Here is a 24,719-nt window from a genome sequence, read left to right on the forward strand (position 1 = left end):
AAAATAAACACATATTCCATCGAAGAAATGTGGTACCGTTTTGGGATATATCAATATACTCGTTGCATTTCGTAATTCGATGTATCGCACGATGTATGTACACGCATTTTGCATATTTTAGGCAGAATATCAATTTTGTAAATCAATACGAGCATTGCCGCGCACCAAGATATTCCAGGTAACAAAAGCAATTTGGACTATTCCCCGTGGCAAATGAGGCGCCTCTGATTAACACACATTGGCTCAATTACACGGGTTAGCCGAGGGAACACGAAATTGCCTGCTATTAACGGTGGCGCGAGGGTGGATAGACATACGAGATATATCAGCCGGATAACACGACGATACGTTGAAAGCCATAGAACGTAATGGGATACTGCGGAACAAAATGTTTCGCTATTTTCTTCCTTTGCGTTAATTTAGGCCCCCGACGTGTTTGCGCGCGCAATTATTCGCGGAGGTAAACGGCCGAATTAACAAAAGGCAAAAGTGCCTTTTGACTCGGCAAAATACTTTAAATTATAAACATCGATTAAAAAGAATTTATACTAATGGAAAATTCTCTTTTAAGAGAGGCTTTTTTTTAAAAAAATCATGATATTAAATCGTTATTCTTAATTATAAATAATATAATGCGTTTTTGAAATATGAAAATGTAATAGTTTCAAATTTAATATTTTACATATACGTTAGAAAAAAGAATCACAAATAGTAAAAATTGTTTCTCTTACAAAACAATTTGTGAAAATTTCAAACAACTTGCGTCATACTCATAGTAAGTATAAGAAGATAGGAAATACATGTAATTTCTCTTAAAACACAGTTGAACACAGTGCATAAATATTAAAACGCATGGCAAATAGTATAACAGGAAAGAAGAGAAATGACATACCATTCCGTCGTACGCGTTGCAAATTGAAAAGTTTGAAGAAATTATTATGGCACTCCTGGTCTAGCTGGCCGTGTTCTTTACCACACTGAAACAATAATACGAATGTTTATTACAAAAATACATTGGATTATACATTTCGTTCAACGTTTAAATAAGCAAACCATTCAAACCTATACACTAGGCTATTTATTTAAAGTTCAAACATATAAACATTCACGTAGATAAAAGATTTCGAAAGCAAGAGATTGCACATAATGGAAAATGGAAAGTCGAAATTTAATCTAATAAACAAAACTTGTTCACAACGCGTATGTATTGTAAGATAATATTGAAATAATATAATAAGTATGTTATTTACATCATTAACAAAGTAATTATAACGTCGATTGTTGTTTGCGCAATTAATTTGCGCGTGATTACGATGGATATAAAAGAATGAATTTCACAAAGCACTCGTTTCGCAATATGTCGCGCACTATTCAATTAGGTTTGAAATACGTCGCGCTAGGTAGTTTGCGCGCTCTAAAACAGAATGCGCCACTTTACGAGTTGAGCGATAATGCAGGTTCGACATATCGATAATATAGATTCCGTTAAATTATCGCTTATCACAAAATGCACACAGTTTGCTAGATAAGACTTATTTATTAATTCATTGTTAATTCTCGATAATTTTTATATATGCCCTAACTCTTTTTTCTTGCTTTTTATTTTATCTGATATTTTATTTAAGACACGCTAACGCACAACTTTCAATTTTCAACGCACGCAATGCGTGGAATCTATAACAGATGAGAGTTTAAAAACAGGTTTTTTTATTCATAATAGAATTATTTATTATCACATAACAGAGCGACTCCACGTAATATCCAAGAATCAGGACTTTTTATAGTTTGCAGCCAAAGCGGAGTTATTAATAATATATAAGTTCTCTGAGGCTTTTTATATACGGGACACTGCAGGGAAAAAACATTTGCGTGAGAAATATATATATTATTAAACATTGTAAAATCTATTAGTTATACTTTTACATTTACCTGATACAATTTCGGACTCTTATCTGGAACATTATGTAAAACAAAAATATGTATTACTGGCATTAATACGTAAAGAACTTTATTTGACGATTCACATAAACGGCTATTTCTTCTATCCCAGCCGGCACCTTCCAGAAATAGTCCATAAACGTAAACACCTTCCTGTTTAGCAAATATCGGCATTATTAATTTTTACGCAAAACGTTGTATATATGTGTTGCACTAATTATTATTGCATACAGGTGGCGGTGCCTTGATCTCCTCTGCAATATTACGCAAAACTTCATTATGAAGCGTAACATTATCCAAAGCCCATTTATGAGCCCGCGTTATTTCCTGTTTCATTGCCGTTAGAAATCCTATAAACCGAATTTTTAATCGAGCTTAATTTTTTATAAAATTACATAAAGAATTCGTTTAACGTAAAAATTATATTATTTACCTTGTGGATTGAAAAATCCAGTCATCCAAAACTTTGCCGGTCTTCCACTCTGCAGCCAAGTCGAAAACTGTTGGTTTCTCTCTAATAGTTCCGTAAACCAGAAGCCCAAGGAAGTAGACTCCCATGATCGAGCTTTCCAGATTCTTGGTATTTTCGCATCGTATATATTATCGAGAGCATCTCGCAATTCCTTTAATGTATTCACATTTATTCGCTTTGCGAAACTGTATTTTAACAACCGTATAATTAGAACTCTAAGAAAATTACCTCATTCATTATAATTACACCTTCTATAGCCAACAAAAGATCCTTGAGTGTAACGCGGACCAATTTTATAACTACTTGTATCCTGTCAATCTCTTGTTTTAAAAAAATATTCATTGGAGCAGCATGATTCATTGCGCGTAATCTACGATAATGTTAAAAAATTCGTTAATCATTTTTGTTAGACTCAAAAAAATAGATCGTTATATTGCTTTATTAATCGTTCGAAAAAATGGTAAATAGTTTAAAACAACAGACAAATTGACGCGAACCTGTCTTTAACTTGAAACATGTCGTATAGTGCTGGAACTTTTTCCAGCATTTCCTTTGCCTGTCTTGTAACAACCACCTCCCGAGATTCTGCTCCAACAGCACCCGCTTCTTTCGGCTGTACAGATATTATCGTATCTAGTATAGTCTGCGTAGTGTTACTCTGATATCTACAATACACACACAATGCACATATAATTTTGCAATTACTTTACGTAACTCTGCTTATTTGTATATATATCTATTCCTTTCTCTTTTCTTAAAAACATCTTACGTAATATCTGCATTTGGATGTAAGCCATATACTTGTGGCGGATCTATGGTACTCATGGGATCTATCGCTTGTAAATAATCGCTCACTTGCTTAAATATCAAGAGAGGATAACCCTTGTAAAAATCGAAACCTTCCGCAAAAAGCGCATCTGTGAACCATACTTTCGCGAAAGTATTTAACAGTCTTTTATCGTAATCGTCTGTAACACGTCCACCGTATTGCACTTCACCTATCATATAACTGTAAATATGTAATATACATGTAGAATAAAAAATATTGACACACCATCGTTAAGGGAAAGAAAGACACACAATATGAAATTTTCATTTACCGCACAATCTGCCAATTTATACCGCGCTTCGAGTCGTAATCATTTAAATGATTATTTATAAACATGCAGGACGCCAACCAGTCTGCTAAATTAAATTCGTAAGGTATATTCCATCCCAGAGGACCGAATTTCCGTCTTTCCTGAACAATCGTGTGCAGAAAAGATACGGTGTATATGAGCGGTATATATTGCGCGGCGTCGCATTGATCCAGCATTTCCTGATTCATGCCGCTATACGTCGCCAACAAACCAGCGCGTACTCCTAATGCAGAAAAATCATATTTCGACTATATATCCTGCTTTCATCATTTTCCTTACATAAGACGCACATATTTTTATTCAAAGATGTAAAAATAAATATCTACCTTGCGGAGGTTCGTACGTATATTTTATAGACATTTGTAGCAAGGAAACGGGAAAATCTTTGTGCGGTTCCGTCGTGATCCATACGCGGAAATCCGGATGAGGTGCCTCCATCTCCAAAAGAAAGTTTGCCAATTCTGCCATGTATTCTAAGCCTAAATGGCAATTCTGGCATAATGCCCAAAAACCCTGTAAATTATTCCAATTAATATTTAAAGAACACTCTGAAGAAGAAAAGAATTCTCCTCTATACCGTGTATGTACCTCAGTTTTTGCGCTATTCAGTAGTCGACGAGCATGAACTTCTTGACCTTGTCCCATCGATACACTTCTACAAACAATCTCCATTCTTTTCGCGAGTTGTTCGATACTATGCGTAGGATCCGATCCCATACTTAAAAAACAAATCATTGGCGTGTTTGGCCTTGATTCGCTATGCATCACGTCCAGAAGCGTAATCACGGGCTCTGCGTATTTCGCTCCTAAGGAAGACGCCATGTATTTCCTAGATTGCGACAACGCTCTGTCCATGCACCAAGCTCTATAAAACGCAACATTTTGCTTAAACTTATTAAAATATTTTATGTATTTTATACGATAATTCTTTTACGATATTTTGCTCAGTCTTGATTTGTAAAACATAATATTAAATAGAATATATTAGAAGATTACCTAATTAAGAGCAATCGTCGGAACGTGTCCAAAACGTTATAACCATCTGGTATAATTTCCTCTTCTGGTGCATCTTTGTCGAACCAATGTTTCCAAACTTTCTCGGAAGCGGGTACTTGAGATACAATGTACTGAAATTGTCGCAATGACGAGAGTGCAATGAGATTAAGCCATGTCACATCCGTAATCCATTTGCAAGGTTTCGGCTCGACTGCTTTTAGGTCCAACGCTGCGCCGCCTTTAATTAAATATTGAAATTCTTCGTGCGTAATGCTGCCGCGTTGTAGATCGATTTTTAATGTCATCAACAGACTAAACATATATTTGTGTATCTCGTAAAGTCCGCGTGCTTTGTACTTAAATATATCATACGTCAGGTATTCGATAATGTAATTTATCCTTCTTTGATTGACCGGACTCTTCTCAGACCTAATCAAGAGAATTATGATTCAATGTGTCTTAAACAAAAATTGTTTTAATGATAAAACTGCATAAAAGGTAACACACCTCCGATTTAATCGCCACTTAAATATGTTATAGGGGAGGTTTTTCTGAGTAATTCCCTGCAAGAAATAAGTAGGGAACGGGATTGGTTTAGGAGATATAACAAATTGAAGTTCACAGTTTTAATGCTTTTTCTCAGGCATTATAAAGTAATATTAGGAAAAATTATTGACAAAATATCCATGATCGTGTACCTATTCCGTAAATGTAAACAAACACTTTTTCGTCTGCTCTACACGAATACAACCTAAACAAACTTTATTTTTCCTTATTTTATAATAGAAAAAGCATTACTATAAAACTTTAATTTGTTATATCTCCTAAACTAATGCCGCCCCCCTCAAATTTCTTGCGGGGAATTATTCAGAAGAATCTCCCCTACGATATATTTAAATGGTAATAATATCGGAGATGTGTTTAATAGAAAAAGCATTACTATAAAACTTTAATTTGTTATATCTCCTAAACTAATGCCGTCCCCCTCAAATTTCTTGCGGGGAATTACTCAGAAGAATCTCCCCTACGATATATTTAAATGGTAATAATATCGGAGATGTGTTACCTTTTATGCAGTTTTACCGTTTTTATTAATATTAAAAATATCTATCGCAACGCATTGCAGATTATTACGCAAAAACTATTCATATTTACCTATCCATGGAGATATCAAATCGTTCTAAGAATTGAACGAGGGACGTTTGATACATACAGTTGACGTGCGGCATGTCACATATCAAGAAATATAAAACGCTACCACGCGTTGCAATCGGTCGGAATTCTTCACGTGCTGTATCGATTTTTAATTCCGTATCCTTTGCGATACTCAGCTTTACATTTACTTCCTCCGCTGTCTGCTTCGTGGTATTTAATACTGACATTAATTCAACGTCTTCTATCAAAGAGCCCTTTAGAAGCATGAAAAATATTATAAAAATTATATTATTAAATTTGTATATTTCACAATTATTTAATTAACGCTTCAAAAAGTGCATACCTGTACAGTTCCTAATCTATGTAGAAGACTCGTTTCTAATTCTTTAATCTTTCTGTTATTTGCGGTTACATCGGCAATCAATTGCGTTCTTTCTGTTTCCAACTCCTTTTTCTCTGTTAGAATAACTCTTCCTAAAAGTTGGTCCTCTAGACCTATGTAGACGTAAGACAATTCAAGCGTAAAAAATTAAATACACAAAATTATAATTAAAAGATATAAATTTATAAAACATTACATCAAGAATATATGTAACGTAATTTTACCTTTCATCGTAACAGTAAAATCGATTATAGATGCACGGGCAAATATTTCGGGAGTATAAGAAGGATTTGGTAACTTTGTTGTGATATAAAGTCTAAAATCCTTGCTAACGTCCACTTCTTTGTCTCCTAATTTAACCTGTCACAATAAATTACACCAAATATGAAATTACACAGAAAGAAGTACGAAAACTATTTTCTTACCTTTAAGGAAGTTCCTATTTTTATAAAATTCTTTTCCAGCAAATTATCTAACACTGGATCTAATTCTTCCCCTACATCTTGGATTAATAACGGTCGTCCTATAGATACAGAATCCTCTAAATGATTTCTGAAATATTTGTGCGTAAACCATGTTATCTGGAAAATAAATTAAAATCTTATATATCAAACCAGTCTTATATTGTATTTCACATTTTACTTTACTATATACTTGTAAATTAAAATCCGTTTCTTTATTTTTAATCCATGTTTTGCCTTGCAATTGTGGATCAATTAAAAGAGGATATCTCGATGCTTTCGTTACAATTATCCCATTTTGAACAGATAATTCATCGGTCGGCAGGCCTTGCAAACTCCAATCGCCAATCTATATAACGAATTAAATATTTGTTTATTTAGTAAAATTATAATTATATTTTTTATAGCATGTACTAACCGTAGCTGTATCTGTCAATGTGTTAACGATATTTATGGTAACAGAAATTGGGATCTTTCTATCTTGTAAAAAGTCAAACCACTTTCTCTGCAAAAGAACTCGGAATTCTTGATTGAATGGTCCGCAGTAAGAAAGAAATCCGGTAAGTACCAATACATCTCCGACAAGACGTTCTGTTTCTGATTTAAATACAGCTACTTGCTCCGTCCATCTTGCTCTTTCTCCGGATAATCCTTCAATCATAGCGGCCGCGGTATCCATTTTTGCTTGACAAGCCGCAGCTTGGTCAACAATTATCTAATAATGAATATAAAAGGCACGTATGTATTATATTATTATTATTTAATATATCATTATTACTATTATCATACTTGTCGTTCCTGCATCATGGCATCAAATTCACTTTGCACGATTTTTAAAGCGTCATCTTTTTCTTTCAGCAGTTCTTCCGCCTCAAGCAAATTTCTGTTGGCTTTTCCATATTTACTTTCTTGTACAAGAAGATTTGCCTACGAATTTTTCTTTTTCTTATTATATGTATACTTTTTAACTATATATTTCTATTGACATTTTTTAATTTATGTCATTCTTAGACTTGATAATTGGAGAAAAAGAAGAAGAGAAAATGTTATATACATGAATCTAAATATGAAGCGTTTTTCCTTTAGTTATATAAACTAGTAATTGACAATGACTATTTTTATACTGTATTAATGTTTATTAATCGGGACATTATACCTTTAAAGGCAGCACGTCTTTATTTATTTCATAAAAGGCAACCATAGAGATAGTCCACTGTATGAGACCCGCTACGTTTCCGCAGGCTTGTTTCGCGGCTTCGTAAGTATACAAGTGGAAATTTAAATACGGCATCATTAAATCGACAGTTTCAGCATTTATATTATCCTTTGGAAAATTTTGTATATTATACAAAAATCTAGTATCAGCCATGACCTGCAACAAACGCAAATAATGTATGGCTTAAAATAAGAAAGCGTGTGTTACCTTATTTTAAAATTTGAGATTTTACCAATTAACAGAGATAAAGAGAGAGATATTAGATATTAATTGGAAATTAATATACATGGTATCTACCTTTAAGGATTCTGTCCATGAAGGTGTTAGAAATTGATGTTCGTAATCAGGTTTGACTGGTTCTAACTTTCTTCCAAATAGAATCAGAACGCAGTCCATTATAAGTGTAATTAAATACGGCGGTTTAGCCAATTTACGAACAGTAGAGATATCTGCCGCTTTTATAGTCTAAAGTGGATGAATTGCTTCCAATAAACATTTGTTTTATAACGAAGATGCTTAATATTAATATAAATTATTGCTCATAATGCATTACCTGTAACGCAGCTTCAGCTTCTAACAAGGCAGGCTCCGCGGTTTTCAATTTTTGTTCTGCTACAGCCTTATCTTTCGCAATTACTTGTAGAATCGCTTCCGCTTCATCTTTCGACACTTGCACTTTTGCTTTCACACTCTCAGCTTCTCTCTTTTTCTCGTTCACAGTAACGAGAATCTGAAAATGTTATATTATTACATGTTATAAAAAGGTAAAATTATAGAATCTATAATAAAATTGAGATTTTTAAAAAATTTTTCTGTGCTTACCACTTCCACTTGCACATTTTTCGCTACAATCTCTTCTTGAGTTTTTTCCAATTCTTTCCGTAATATATCAACCTGAGCTGCAGCGTCAATTAATTTGCTCAGACCACTAGTCATACGAGAAGTAAGCGTATTAATGTTATCCAAACGTTGCTTATACAGCGTTTTATAACTATCGAGAAATGTTAAAAATGATTTTGGAGTCACATATACTTGACGTCGAAACCTGCGTTTATTAAAATGAAATTAGTTCAATTATATTTTCAAACACAAATGCTGAAATAAAAGAAAGATAAAGTACCTGTCAAAATATTCTGTACATGTGTCGCTTACATCATCTTGAACATCACCTACAACTTGCATTAATTGTTGCTTTACTTCTGGGCTACATATGACTTTATATTTGTCTAAGAAATGTTCACCGACTGCGTATAGTGCGTCCCTTGGCCATCTTAAGAACCAATTTATTGTGCAACCAGATATAAGGCCAGGAAATTTTAACGCTCGAGATCTAAACTTTCCACCAACCTGTATAAATAATTCAACTTAATCAATTTAATTAACTTTAATTAACTTAATTAACTCTATTTAGCAAGCCGAAATCAAATAGAACTGCGTTTATTAAAATGAAATTAGTTCAATTATATTTTCATACACAAATGCTGAAATAAAAGGAAGATAAAGTACCTGTCAAAATATTCTGTACATGTGTCGCTTACGTCATCTTGAACATCACCTACAACTTGCATTAATTGTTGCTTTACTTCTGGGCTACATATGACTTTATATTTGTCTAAGAAATGTTCACCGACTGCGTATAGTGCGTCCCTTGGCCATCTTAAGAACCAATTTATTGTGCAACCAGATATAAGGCCAGGAAATTTTAACGCTCGAGATCTAAACTTTCCACCAACCTGTATAAATAATTCAACTTAATCAATTTAATTAACTTTAATTAACTTAATTAACTCTATTTAGCAAGCCGAAATCAAATAGAATCTCTTTAAAAGTGACAGTAAAGGAGCTTACTGGTGAAAAGCATAAAACAATATGTAAATTATTTCTTGCTCGCGATATAAAATAATCATAAAGATTGTCTTGTGTCGGCGGTCGTCGAGGATCGTCCTTCTTCATTAGCGGCGTGACAATTGTCAAAATGTCATCTAACTCGTCCTTTGGGAAAAGATTGGCCACTTCGCCGACGCTTAGCATATTATTTATATATTCTAAAAATGCTTCATCTTTTATTTCATTGTCGGTAAAAATAAATGTGAGGCCTTTGCTACCAATACCAGCGGTGCGATATAACTTTCGTAAATCGTCCATCAAACTACCTACATTATAAATCCTAAAATTATATAATTACACATATTATTTTTCATACATTTTCACTCGTATATTGTATTCAGAATCAGTATTAAAAATATTTGCGCAATATTTTTATAAACATATATACATATACAAAGTAAAGATTTCAATATATTTCAAAAATAAAACCAAAATTTACTTGAATTTTATATTGAATATTTGAACAATCTTGAATATTTCTCGTAATTATTTTCCATTTTCGCGATTTCTACAATTAAATGTTTAATAAAATTTTAATACTTGCCTAGATAACGTTATTTGAAAGAAGTTAAATCCCGCAATAAAGGACGCCAGTCGCGTCAGACTCTGCTTGCCGGAGCCTCCGATACCCACTAGCAATGCATTACCTCTGGGAACTCCAAGTATTCTCGATATTCGTATCAAATGCACTAGAGCGTCGTATCACGCGTATGCATTCGTGCTCCCACAATTTCAGCAGCGTCGTTATAGATTCGCATTCAGCTCTTTCTATTCTAAGTAATCCCCCCCAAATACGGGACAAATCACGCAAGTTAAAAACATAATGGAATTTTGCTGGAGTCGGTAACATTTTCGCTTTGGTTTGCTGCCATAGTATTCGTGTCAATGGTACAAGCTTCGGCAAGAAATTGTGACTGATTTCAGAGAATCTCGTGATACAAAAGTAGCCTTGGCCGATAACGCCTACACAATTGTTACAAATTTACTTGAATAAATTATCACGTTTTTATCGTGTTTCGTTACTGAACATTTCCTTACTGAAAATTGTATCCATAGATTTATTGGACGGTAATGTGCAATTAAAAATATTGAATTGCCGTTTTAATCGCGGTGGGATATCGTTTCGTCCTCCACCCGGATGATGCATCGCGGCAAGTAACATAATATCTTGCATAGTGCAAAAGTCACCCGGTTTATCCAGGGAATAAAATCCTTTGTATTCCATTAACTGACGGACAACCTCGTTTGTAATTTGATCGCCCCATTCGTTTATGACCGGCATATTTATGTCGTCGATAAAAATGCTCATTTTACGTCCACCAGGGGGACCGTAAGTAGTACCCACTCGTTTTTCAACGTAACTCTCAAATATGCGCTGAAAAAAAAACGTTTTTTAATTTAAATAAAATAATTTAAAATATAATCGTGGGTATAAATTTTAAAAACTTGAATTTAAAGTGTTTAAAATTTATTTACACTCAGAGTTGTTACCTGAACCATGTTTGGCGTAGATGCTGAAGAAAAGTTAAAAAATTTATTCAAATGATATTCAGGATCATGCTTAGACATGTAGCTTTTCATCATTACGCTTTTCGCAGTACCCTCTTCGCCTATTATGCAATTAATTCATTTTATGCACATACAATCAATATTAAGATATAATGATTCACATTTACTTGAGCTAAAATTATCGAAAATATACTAATTCATTTACCTATCAAGAGTACTGCTTTTCCCTGCTTTGCTATGATATCGATTAGATATAACGTTCTTGTATTATCGACGTTAGGCACAAGAATAGTGTGGTATTCCAAGACACGATCTGGAGGATATTTGAATTCTGACACCATTTTACTCCAATGTATCCATTTTCCGTCGTCTGATACTAGGTACTCAAAAATAGTTTCATCTTCCTATCAAAAATATATAGATCGTAAAGAGATCAAGAATGCTACATTATTTCAGCAAATTAAATAATGGGTCATAAAATTATATATTATACGAACTGTATAACTTGGCCAGTTACAATTTGATTCATGATTTACAAGATACTCTTGTAATGCGAGTCGCCCACCAAGTTCTAATACAGCACCAAGGCTCCACATGAGAGAGAACAGAAAGAGTTTTTCGATATGATGTTGAGGCAATATTTCTGTAAATTATAATTTTAATTAAGTATTCGATAAGTATTTAAGTATTAGAAGCCAACTATAAATCCTAGCTGATCTTAATCTGTTGTTACTGCGTAGATTATACGTTTTATTATTAGAAATACTAACAAACTAAAAACTAAGGTTAAAAAATAAGAGAATATTATAAAATTGCAAAGATGCATGGGAGAGGATGCGTAAAGAAAAAAAACGAGACAAATACGGTCTGATAAAGTGTTTGCTGTTTATAATGCTGATATTGTATAGCCATTTCTAGTAAATAAATATTTGAATACAGAAAAGAATATCACATATTTACTGGTTGGATCAGAATTTCCGATATTCAAACCTTCCAATAGGTCAATACATTGCCGTATATAAAGCGCTTCTAAGAGCGTCATTTCTGCATGAAGCTTTGTTTGAACGAACGTATGCGCATCGCCGTATATTTTATGAAACAACATTCGTAACACTTCAGCTTCATTGGTGGAACATTTTTTGAGCCAACCCTATAAAAAGTATTGCAACATCAAAATGGGTCTCCGCGTGTGAAATATCGCTATGACGAGAACTGCGGATCCATATTACCTCTAAAATTGAATTCCATTTTAGCACAGAAGCACTAACAAAGACCATTCCCATGCGCGATATGGTCGCCGGAGACGCGTTATCCACATTGTCAGGTTCGAACACTAATTTCGTATTCGCTGCCATAATAATGCGATCTCCATTTGCTAATGTCAACGTTTTATTGTCATCCAGAACGGAATTTAAATTTTCAATCCATACTGTATCGACAGGACCGTCCAATACAATCCATAAATTCTCTGTTTTTTTCGTTTGCATAGATTTTCGCCATATAGTAGAAAATATACCATCCGTCCAATCGTTCGTTGCAACATCGAGTTTTCCAAACATTTGAGATGCAGTTATCGCCTATCAATATTTTTTTTGTATTAACTCAAAGAAAAATTATTTCTATGTTGAAATGTTTGATACAATGAAGACGTATTTAGTTAACAAATACCAACTTTTGGATTCATTCTAATTTCCTTATGTGGTATACCCATCTCTGTTAGAGCTCTCATCAGCGCCAACATGCATCGCGTTTTACCAGATCCCGTTGGTCCCAAAACCATCAAACCGTGGCGTACGAGCGATGTTTCGTATAGCTATAGAAATGGACAACATTATTGCCATTATCTTTCTTCAATGATAATATAATTTATGTTAATTTTGCATATTCATCCCACATTTGAAAGCAGTTAAAAAGAAATTTTATTTTCTTTCGGAAAGATTAAATATATGTGAGATAATATCATACACATATGTTACAAATATCAGATATACCTGTACAGTTTTTAAATTCCATTCGCTATGATTCATTATGCCAAGGGCAACTGTAGCATTAGCAATCGCTTTCTGTAATTCTTTATACGTTTGTACTGTTAGCTTAATACCCGGAAACATGTCCTCAATAAGCGACATGAAAAGAGACTCATCTTCATCCACCAATTTAGATAGATTCATATCGCTAAAAAAAATTAACGCAGAAGTACGTCACCTCTTTCTGTACTCGAACAATTTCTCAATATTATAACAATTGTTATGTGCTTTCGTACCGTAATACTCTCATAAGTGTGGTCTCCTCGGAATCGGTGGGATGCGCGCGTTTTTGAGCACCAAGCGTCCGTAAACACGATAAAATGTTTCTTAATCCAAAATCATAATGCACTTGCTTGCTGAGCTGCTCCTCGCATAATTTATACAACGTGAAAAATTTCCGCGATAATACTATGTTCTCTTTGAAGCCGCATGCTGCAAGTTTCACTCGCATTATGATCTGTGCAAACAAAATTAAATTAAATTCACGCAATGTAGCTATTATATTTTAAGTTTTATGCAAGTTTTATGAATTATAAATCCGGTTTCTCTCTACATCTGGAAGTGTAGCTTTGTAATGATATAATGTACAGAAATGGAAGACAACAATAATAATTGCATTGTACTTGTCTGTCAGGAACCATCATAGCCACGCTTCTGAACTGTATTTTCAAATTTTCCGGTAATTCTTGTCGACCAGCATATCCGGGATTCATGGTAATAAATATTCCAAATTCGTAGTTGAGTTTATACGTTTCGCCATCGCTGCAAATGAAGCTTATCAGTTTACTAGAAACGTCACGTCGTTTATAATTTAAAAATACAAATGCTATTCACAGTAAATTGAAATATATATTAACGATTGAATAACTTACAATTAAAATGAGCAAATTAAAAAGAAATGATAGAACATTATACGAAGATATACATTTTTTAAATCTTTTAACACGAAATAATAAAAATAATTTGACATGATAAATAACTGTGTGTTTGTAAAATTGTTTGTGTACCTAAACAAGAAACTCATTTTTCGTTCTTTTCGCGCATTAAGCACGATTGCTATTTGTTGTGCGGCAACGGATAATACTGGTAGATCAATTCGATTAAATTCGTCAAAGCATCCCCAGCTACCGGATTGCGCCAGTCCCTTAAATATCCTGCCTAAACCTCGAAAATCCATTTGATCGGAGCAATTAAATACAACAACGTATTTTCCTAGCGCTTTCCCCATGTCTTTCGTTGTTTCTGTTTTACCCGTGCCAGCAGGGCCCGCGGGGGCTCCACCGAAATTCATTCCTAAGAGAAATATTTGTAGGGATGATAATAAATGACGGAACATAAATAACATTGTAAATGCCACCACACTTTTCACGTATCATACCCACAGCCTGCGCTAGCGTTATGTAACATCTGTCTGTAAGCGGCGTAATTGCGAGACGATCTGTGCAACCCAAAAATTCATTTTGATAAATAAATTCCACATCGGTTATTCTGATTGTGACATCCTCTGATTCGTCGTTGTAGTAGAATCGACATTGTTTTAACCATTCGAAATCATGTATATTCCGAATTCTGAGACGACACAGATCGTCAAATATGTCTCTGAAAGATTTATTTCCCGATTTAAATTTAACGATCATTATTACGTTGTAATTATCGCAATAGAAACAAATATTCAAAAGCGATACCTTTGATGCACATGTATTGTTATTAAACATTCGTATTTTGCTCTAGAATATTTGGTAAGATCCTTAACTGTTATTTCTATAAGACTGTTTAACAAATCTAGAAACCATTGATTGGTTCTTTTCATTATCGTCCTGTCACGTTTGGCTGTTGTGACTGCTATTTCGGAATCGCGCGTCCACAAAACTTGTAACGCTAATAAACCCACCTACAGAAAATAAAAATGTAAATAAAATTACATATTAAATCCGAATTTTTATTTTAATTATGTACATAATATAATCTTTGTTCTAATTATTGTATATGTGTGATATATTTGTATACACATCATCTTACTTGTAAAACAGAGTTTTCTATTAACGACAAGATATCAAATTCAGGCACATAAAATGACTGCAATCCTAACGAAATTACGACGCCAACGGATTGTTGATGGACCGTTAAGAAGGTATTTAGCCAATTCTCCACGCCTCCTGTACATGCGACTTCCTTTTCTAACACTATTTCTTCATTTTCCCGCGAATACATTGCTACAATCTTTTCATATTCCTTTTCGGAAAACTTTAGCTATATATAAAATATAATAAACTTTCTGTACAAGCTTTCTATACATATCATATAAGACTACAGGGACGATAAAAATTATTTTTGCAAAGTATACGGCAAGATTGTTGTATCTCGTAATTATTTTATTTTGTCGATGCGTTAGATTTTATCTTATTACCTTTGCTATATTATCGAAAAATCCGTCAAGATAATTCTGTATTGTGTGACAGTCCGCTGCTTGTCCAAGTATCTCCAACAAGGTAGGATCAGATATAAAGCAGAATCTCGGGAAAATAACTCGTTTCGTCTCTAGATAGCTATATTAGTAAAATTTGTTGATTAAATTTGACAATTTAATCTAAGTATAATTATTTTATTTTGCTAATAATATGTGTACCCGCTAAGAGATTTTTGGCACGATTCTAGTTGTTCTAATAAATGAGGTAAAAACTGGCTCATGGTTTCATCTCCAGTACATGTTTCCACCGCGTTCAATTTCTCATGAGCACGAAGCATAAGCTTGACCCAAGATTTATCAATGGCCTAAATAATAATAATAAATGTTTAGATTATTCTTCATTGATAAAATCGCGATCTTCTCGTAATCTTTTTTACATTAAAACGCTTCGCTTCAGTAGGCAGTTGCTTTGATATATCACCGCCGATAAATACTGCTTCTAGATAAGCCCATAGATTCTGCACCGTTAACCATTTCGCCAATATTTCTGACGTATTGCTAAGCTTAGTCTGCCATAACTGAATCTCTTTCTTAAACGGTGCGTTGTAACTGCATAACATTCAATCAATATATAGAGAATGTGTATTATATTAAACCACACAAATATTATTTTAGTTTTAAATATATATTTATTATACCGATTTGCCAGCAAGGAACTTATAATCATTAAACTGTCTTCAAGCTGTGCTATTATTTCAGCCGTTTCGATACCTTTTAGCATTAATTCGCCTCTTTGTTTGAAGCTGGCAAATTGCAGATTCACAATCGCCCAATCTGCAATTATCTGCTTCAATTTAAATTCGATATCTTGTTCCTTTACTGCACTAATGCATATGTCCTATAATGTTCGAATATGCCATTTATACTTTGTAGAAAAAATATAATTTAAACAATAATTAACAGTTATTGAATTTTGCAAGAACTATTTATTTAGATATACCTCCACATCATCTTTGTATATTAGCAATGGTGCTTGCATAACGTTTGCCAAGGTGAAAGTTTCAGATTCCACATCAAAAAAATAATGACACAACTTCGATAATTTCTCCCAATGTCTGTCTTTCATAGCTTTATTAGCCATCATCTCTAATAATGGACACATTTCGTTGAAATCATCGATCTTCTTTTTTAGGTCAATATATGCGGGCCATTCTCTCATAGCTTTCGGTAATCTTCGACATCTAAAAATAATATTGTAGTATTTTATTACAAGAATTTTATATAAGTTTATATAATTAAATTTTATTATAAATAAAATAACCCTTACTTGTTTTGGAACTCGGCCAATTCAGTTTCAATTTCCTCGATATCAATTTCAGACCACGGAATATCATAGTAGCTGTCAATAGTACGCATAACTTGTAAGTACAACGTATACAACTTTTGCAATAAATTAATCTCTCTTTTTCTCTGTTGCAGAGCTGGATATTCCGTTACTTCTATACCGAATAAGCTTTCACCACTGCTATAGGTTTCATATCTTTCCCATAATTCTTCAAAGCGTACTTGGAACAGGATAAGTCTTGAAATCGGTAATAGACAAAAAATGAAATATTGTTATCAACATATTGCTTTACACATTTTTTAAAAAGTATTTTTTTATTAGAATTGAACCTTTTCTTAATATCGATATATAGACTAATTTCTCAGTATATTTATACAAATTAATAAAATTAAATAATCGTGAAACATCATACCGTTCGCTGGCTTCTTTTGCAGGTATTCCTTCAACCATCGGGCCATTAATTTCAAAATCTATGTCAAATTGCGTCACTTTCTCTTTAAGAACTACAACTCCATTAATGAGTTCTTTTCTCAATGGCTCTTGCATCTCGCATATAATTGCTTGAACTTGTTTCGCCTACAAAAATATGGATATTATTCATATTCGCGTAATTTTAAAACATAGTTTTTATTAATGTAAGCGACATTAAGTATACGAAAATATACCGAATAGAATTAAGTAAAAGCAACAAATTAATACCATATTAAGCATGGTGCTAAAATTATATCTCAATCCGTCTACTATATCTTGATCTTCCTTCAATATATCTATGTTAAATTTTGCCATCAATGTGTAAGTCTCTTCAATTAGAATCAATTCCATGTCTAATAATATAAAGTCGTCTCGTACTTCTCCCAAGCATTTCATTGCAACTCTAACATCTTCTAAATCTTTAATATTCCTGGAGAGAACTTTGTTCTTTTCAGAAATATAGTCTGTTATAGTTTGCAATTTTTTTTTGTAGCTATTTGATAAAATAATACCCAACGATCTCTTCCACGCACTTGCTTCAACAAAGAATGCTAATTTCAATTTATCTGTAAAATAACTATTTACAGAAATCTCGAAAACAATTTCTTTAATATATTTAAGTTGAATATTAATATTAATAATAATTATTATTATTTTTTAATGAGATGAGCGTACTTAAAATATGTTTGCTAAAAAGGTAACATTTCTAGCAATATTACTTTCACATACTTTTACATACTTGTATTGATTTGAAGAGGACCAAGTATGTGCCGATCAGGTAAATTCTGGATTTCTGTCATTAAATCTTCATATTCCATAAATTTCTCTTTGATTTCTTGTATAAAAGGTTTGGAATCAACAAACGCTTGTATTATCTCATTTCTATTCTCTGCCCATATGTAAGAATATCGCAAATATGACTAAAAAACAAATAATTATATTTAATACAAATTATCATTTATGTACTGCTATAAATGTAACCGAGTTACACATTATATTAAATTTCCATACATTGCCAACTTTGGAGACATCATCTCTCAACATTAATATTAAACCTTGTAGACTCATTGAGCTCCGTATTATCTCTTTATGATCTGATACGCTTTGAAAATAGGTATTGAACAGATCTTCTTTATCTGCTTAAGATACAAAAATTACAATGAATATAAATAATCAAAGATACGTTACATAAATATCTACTTTCTTTATCAGTAGATAATAGAAAGATTTATTTAAAAAACTTTGTATATTAATATATTGATAAAAAATGTACCGATATTTTTCTCTCTCTCTTCTTTTAATAATATATTTGTCACATATATTTATTATTAACATTTAATTTTAATATTTCACATAATATTATAATTTACCTTACCAAGCGCTTTAGCCTGCATATTTGTAGAATATTGTTGTCCCCACATGAACACTTTCTTATGCGTTTCTACAATATTCGTTATAACTTTACCAAAGTAGTTTTGTAATTCTTCTATCGATGGGATGATTATAATATTCGGTATTTGTAAAACAAAATATGTCATCATAATCGGAGTTTCTTGCTCATCTATTTCAAGATCTTCAACTAACACGCTAAAGTATAATTCATATAAATTGACGATTTTATCATCAATATAAAACTACAAAATATAAATATAGTATAATGAGATAAATATAAGTATGTATAAAAATGTGTGTATTACCTCATAATGGTCGCTTTTTGTTTTAATAAATCTAAAGAATTCTTTGTACACTTTACTAAAGCTTCTACCAATTTATTATTGAAATGTGCAAAGAGTTCCATGCAATCATTATGCACTTGATTTATTTTAACTTTATTCGTTCTTTCGATATGACCAAAGCCTATATTTGATTAAATCGTTTCTTAATTGTAACATAGAATGATACGCAACATCATAATTATACTCTGAAAAAATATAATACCAGGTTCGAAAGGTCCCTGTATCAATTTGTTCTCGGATCCCGCTTGTCTTTGAATTTTTTCGGGATCCATCCACTCATATTTAATATCTTGCACGGTAGGATCAGTTACAAGATCCATAAATTTATTAATAATCGTGAAAACAGCTTTTTCCGCTGCTGAAGATTTTACCTCCAAGTCAATTGCTATTTTATCTCGGAAAGCTATGTTATCGGCTAAAAATTGTTCTGGACTTTTCGGTTGCCCATCTAATTGAAGTAATATTGTTTCCTCAATAGACTCAAATACTTCATCCACTCTCGCTTCTTTCATATCTGTTACTTCCTTCAAAAATATCTCTGCATTCTGAATCGTTTCCTCTATTTTAGCGCATACTTTAGAGATTTTTAACGAGGACCACGTAATTACTGACAGACAAGGATAAAAAGCAATTTCGAGGTTGACGAGTGCAAACTTCATTAAATTTAAAAATATGATCGGGATGGAGCATCTGCGCGCACAAATAATGAATACATAAATATATATATATATATACACAAAGAAAACTTAGATCAATAATTATGAAGTAAATTTATATACCTAAGGGAATCATTTCTCTGAAGCAATTTTTTCACTCTCTCGTAGGATAAAAATATATTTTCTTTGCAAAAGATTAAAATTTGTATAAAATCTGGTACTTCTAATCCAAATTTAGACATATGTTCCGATTCCCGTATCACTTCATATATGTAAGAATCGAAATTTAAACAGTACTTATTTGTTTTTGGATGACGCACAAACATAGGTGATGATAATGCAAGACGAACCTAGCACAATTAAAAATTGTATTAATGTAACATTATTATATCCCTTAATTATATCTCTGAGAATTTACATTTTAAAACAATAATAATATATATGTATATATACAAATATGAGCAATTCTTAAATTTTGTTATCTTTAAAAGTTTACTTATTCTAATTTTTACATCCATAGCGTATTTTACATTTTTTTATGTAAATTTAAATTAGAAAAATATTATATCGATTAAATCTATTTCTCCCTAAAGAAAATACAAAAAAGATACATTTATCTAAAATTCCAGATTGCACATAATTTAGGAATTTTTGACTAGCATCCTAATTAACTTAAGTAATAATATTAAACTTACAATGTTAGCCGAATCATACCACGCTTTGTGATATATTAACTCGTAATGAATAAACGCACCGACGAGTGCATTATATATTTTAACACACTTCTGCATAGAATCATATATAATTACTCTCTGGTGCGATCTAAACATATTCATAGGAATCTCAATACGTTTATACAATTGCCGAATCCATAGGATTCTACCGGCGATAGGCGGAATATTCTTTGATATAGGTGGATCAGATCTATCTTCATTATATCTATCGCGAATATCCTCAATCTCTCTTTCGTACATTGCGACGAGTTCTAAACACTTTCTATCAATTCTCAGTTGCTTGAGATTTAATTTTTGAAATCTGAAAGAGAGCATATAATGGATTATATAATATATTCTTACGTGTGATCAGATAATATAAAAAAAAGTTTACACATATACTACCTAGCTATCAATTCTAAGCTCTGTGTTATATTTGGTAGAAGAGAAACACGATTATAAAAGAACGTTCTAAGCTCCATATCCATCTCCGCTACGCTCTTTTTAAATTCATCGTAATCAGAATCAAAATATGGTTTTCTGTGATCCAAAGGATCATATTTTCGCGAGGAAACTTTTTTAAAATAATTTGTATATTTTTGCGCGTATGTGTCAATTCCTTCGATGGTCGAACTATGCAGAATGGAGTACATTCGTGTTGTTTCAAGAATATCCATGATCTATGTTATCGCAAATAAAAGTTACTATAATAACGTGATTATGCATAGATATTACGACTTACTTTTACTTTTATTTATTACTTACTCACTTTTATTATTCTCGTCTTAAAAGTGCCAAACTTTCCAAAAACATACATTTCGGATACCTCAAAAGGCTTTTCGTCTGAGGATTCTTCGACCTTTTTGCACATATCATAGTAACACTTATGATATACCTCACATAGCTTAATACAATCCTGTATAACGATATTACACTGATTTTATTGTTTTAATTGTAAGATTAATTTTAAAAAAAAGAATAGAAGACATTAATTTTATACATTTTTGTTTGATTATCACCTTTATCTTAGATATCATAATATGTTTCGACTCATTCCAAATGCTCAGTTTTCCATTCTCCGTCAAATATGCTTTACATGCTAATATCATTTGGTTTGTTATCTGAATAAAGATTATACAAATTAACGCAATGTAATAAAAAATAAATAACTTATGATATACTTGATTATAATATAATTATAATTCTTTTCTATTATGGTAATCTTTAAAAAATAATTTGATGATTAAAAATTAAGTAAAGTTTTAATTAATTTTTTGCAATTAATATACTCAAAAAGTAATTTAAATATTATTTCATTATTGATTTTACAGGAAAATACCTTTACATATACTGCGGTTACCATCTTTCTCGTATTAAAAAATCGTGAAGTAGTATAAATCATTCTTATTGCATACATGAGAGCGGGTAAATGATCTCCTATTTTCGTTGGATCTAATCTGTACAACGGCTGTGTAAATTTTTCTAAGGCGTATAAATATTTTACGTTATCTTGTGATAGAATATGGATCTTTGTTACATGATCTTCTAATATCTTCCATTTCTATATATAAAATATAATCAGTTAAAATTAATGATATGTATACATTACTATTATATATTTATAATTTATTAATTATTTTTCTTTCTTAACAATTCTTAACATTTGATTTTTTTAAATACTTGTAAATATTTATTCATTTTTTTTTACTTATTAATCCAACAATATTTTTATTTTATATGTAATGTACAACATTTAGTTCAATATGTATTACGGATTTATACCTTAATAAGTTTTGACTTTGCTTCCGTTAATAATTGTATAAATGATTGAGTATAAGGAGACTTTATGTGATTTATTATCGATGAAAATTGAGCAAACAATCTTCTCCAATAAGCAAGTTCCGCGGATGGTCCTACAGTTTCAGTTTCCCTACGCAATTGTTGACTCTCGACAATGGCCTATGCAAAATCATTTTAAAAAAGTTGCAAAATTTTATTAACAGACACGATCGGTAAAAAATCACGCACCCGTTCCATCAATTTTTTCCATATTTTAACATCAGCCTCTGCTGCTTCAATAACATCCAATTTACAAATGTTCTCTCTAATATTTTCAGGGTGCGCCAAACATTTTTGATAAAGATCCCAATTAATTTGAAAGCATATAATATTTTCCAAATCTATCTTTGTCACTATAGAAAGAAAGAAAACAAGGATTATCTCATATATCTAGAAGAGATACATTGATAATTACGATAATTGAATAAATGCAAATCATAAGTTACTTACTATTAAGAAATTCACAAAAATCTCGAAAATCGCCTATAAAATCGTCCTTTATCTTTTCGCCAGTTTCGCTTCTCGACAATTCTCCCCATTGCATATTAGCAATTAACGTTCGTCCATGTAAACGCGAAATTAAATCAGATATACCTGCCAGTGCACTGTGTGATGTATGATCTATTTCGGCATAGGCGTAATACGTTTCCTATGTAGAGAATAAAATAAAGAGCATGAAAAATTTTGGAAAAAACCCTAAGAAAAAGAAAAGATATACATACATTGCTCTGTGAAACTGATTACAATCTCATGTACAAATGTGAAAGCGAATTAAAATTTTATATTTTATGAATACATATATTGCGCTATCAATCAAAATATACAATGTAAATTCAACAGAGTTTACGATGAAAGCATTAGCTTTTAACCGAGATACTTACGTCAAGTAACTGCTTGATTCCAAATTCAAGATTTGATTTTAATCGATAAACTATGACACATTTGCCCGAAAATTCTTCAGTAGTACCATCTGTTATGCAGCAACGTATAACTTGCTGTTCTTTGCTGAATTGAGGGATCCATCGCCCAGATTCTGTGTGATAAGTCTCATATATACCACGGTATAATATAGAACAGCGTAATTATCGCCGTTAATGTCATATTAAATAACATATATTAAATACAATAATCGCTATCAATGTTGTATTAAATACAATGATTGTTTTGTACCGAATGCCGGAGGATTCATAGATTGAAAATAAACAATAATAGCTTGTTTTCCACCCTCGGCGAAGAAACTGCTAAATACGTTTACGTAGTCATCTTTGTCGAGAATTCCTTCTTCCAGCACTTCAGCATCTGTATTCAAAATATATGCCGCTGTTTCCAAGACGTGTCGATGTGTAACTGTTAATAATCCTTGCCTGGCGTTACGAATCTCCTTAAATTTTGCCTAAAAAAATAAAAAGATTTACGTATACTGGAAAACAGACTTTTCTAACAATCACATAACATTTTAGCAAAAAGATTTTAAATGCTGTTAATGTAAATAAATTTTTCTTTTATATATTTATATATTTATTTTATATGTTTATTTATTTATTATCTATTGCTTTATATTTATTCTTTTGATTATTTCGGTATTTAATAAATTTTTAAACAAGCATTTTTCAAATATTTTATGTTTGTGGTTACATTATTAAATACTGTAATAATATTTGAGGAAAAAATATGTACGATATAAATATATTGAGACTATTTAAAAAAAATATTAAACCCGCAAACTTACGAGTCGCTCCTTTGTACTTTCCGTGGGCAAATCTTCCCGTGCGCCAATTCTTCTTTTCACTAATTGAGCGATTCGTTGATCGATAGCCGGTTTCGTGTAATCTCGCGATATGGGATACGTATTTGCCATTATTATAAGAAAAAGAAATTGTAAATATTACGATGATTAGTAAAAGACTTTGAAGAAGCTGGAAGAAAAATATAACTATAACTATATATGTATAAAACACGTTTGACATTGACAATTCATTATGCATGGGTCGGAAATTATGCATATAAAGCAAGATGAATAAACAAATGAATATTATTTAAAATATTTTTACAATATTTATTTATTAAAATCACTAGCACACAGTGCGGATTACGCGTATGTCATTCGTGTATTTTAACAGCTTTCTTACATTGATCTTAGACTTCTATACTAATTGTACACAAATATAATTCAATAAATCGGTAAATATATGTGTATTGTAATAATCTGTAAAAAAGCTAAAATACTGTTGTGTAAAAAAAGAGAGTTTAAATATATTATACAATTTCTTGATTGATATTAGTATTATTTAATAAAATTTTGCACTTCTTATTAACTATTATTATTAACCATGGATATTTTAAAAAACATAATTTTAAATGTTATATTTT

At 31.8% G+C, this 24,719-nt stretch overlaps 1 protein-coding gene across 1 annotated transcript; it reads right to left on the minus strand.

Moving 5' to 3' along the window:
• Nucleotides 1-1,650: 1,650 nt before the first annotated feature.
• On the minus strand, nt 1,651-24,207 carry LOC115243108 (dynein heavy chain 8, axonemal-like). The gene is given in 64 exon segments (XM_029819805.1): nt 1,651-1,848; nt 1,930-2,091; nt 2,170-2,288; nt 2,372-2,561; nt 2,639-2,780; nt 2,908-3,075; nt 3,180-3,419; nt 3,511-3,772; nt 3,876-4,062; nt 4,138-4,414; nt 4,546-4,974; nt 5,701-5,954; nt 6,044-6,195; nt 6,307-6,442; nt 6,508-6,663; nt 6,737-6,892; nt 6,962-7,258; nt 7,333-7,470; nt 7,700-7,915; nt 8,057-8,224; nt 8,313-8,489; nt 8,582-8,804; nt 9,266-9,492; nt 9,608-9,912; nt 10,252-10,345; nt 10,347-10,609; nt 10,685-11,021; nt 11,138-11,256; nt 11,361-11,559; nt 11,653-11,798; nt 12,116-12,305; nt 12,385-12,732; nt 12,828-12,968; nt 13,147-13,330; nt 13,419-13,639; nt 13,806-13,944; nt 14,190-14,475; nt 14,561-14,781; nt 14,904-15,073; nt 15,202-15,432; nt 15,590-15,728; nt 15,809-15,954; nt 16,027-16,198; nt 16,288-16,487; nt 16,590-16,830; nt 16,917-17,171; nt 17,347-17,510; nt 17,634-17,971; nt 18,145-18,325; nt 18,417-18,541; nt 18,781-18,992; nt 19,103-19,262; nt 19,344-19,748; nt 20,648-20,832; nt 20,916-21,084; nt 21,276-21,426; nt 21,530-21,631; nt 21,850-22,071; nt 22,293-22,469; nt 22,539-22,702; nt 22,800-22,998; nt 23,231-23,382; nt 23,520-23,742; nt 24,079-24,207. Coding segments are annotated over 64 exon segments (12,807 nt in total). The 3' UTR covers nt 1,651-1,722.
• Between the last annotated feature and the right edge of the window lie 512 nt (nt 24,208-24,719).

Source organism: Formica exsecta, unplaced genomic scaffold (genome assembly GCF_003651465.1).
Source record: "Formica exsecta isolate Colony F162 unplaced genomic scaffold, ASM365146v1 scaffold69, whole genome shotgun sequence".
In the NCBI taxonomy this organism is placed as follows: domain Eukaryota; kingdom Metazoa; phylum Arthropoda; class Insecta; order Hymenoptera; family Formicidae; genus Formica; species Formica exsecta.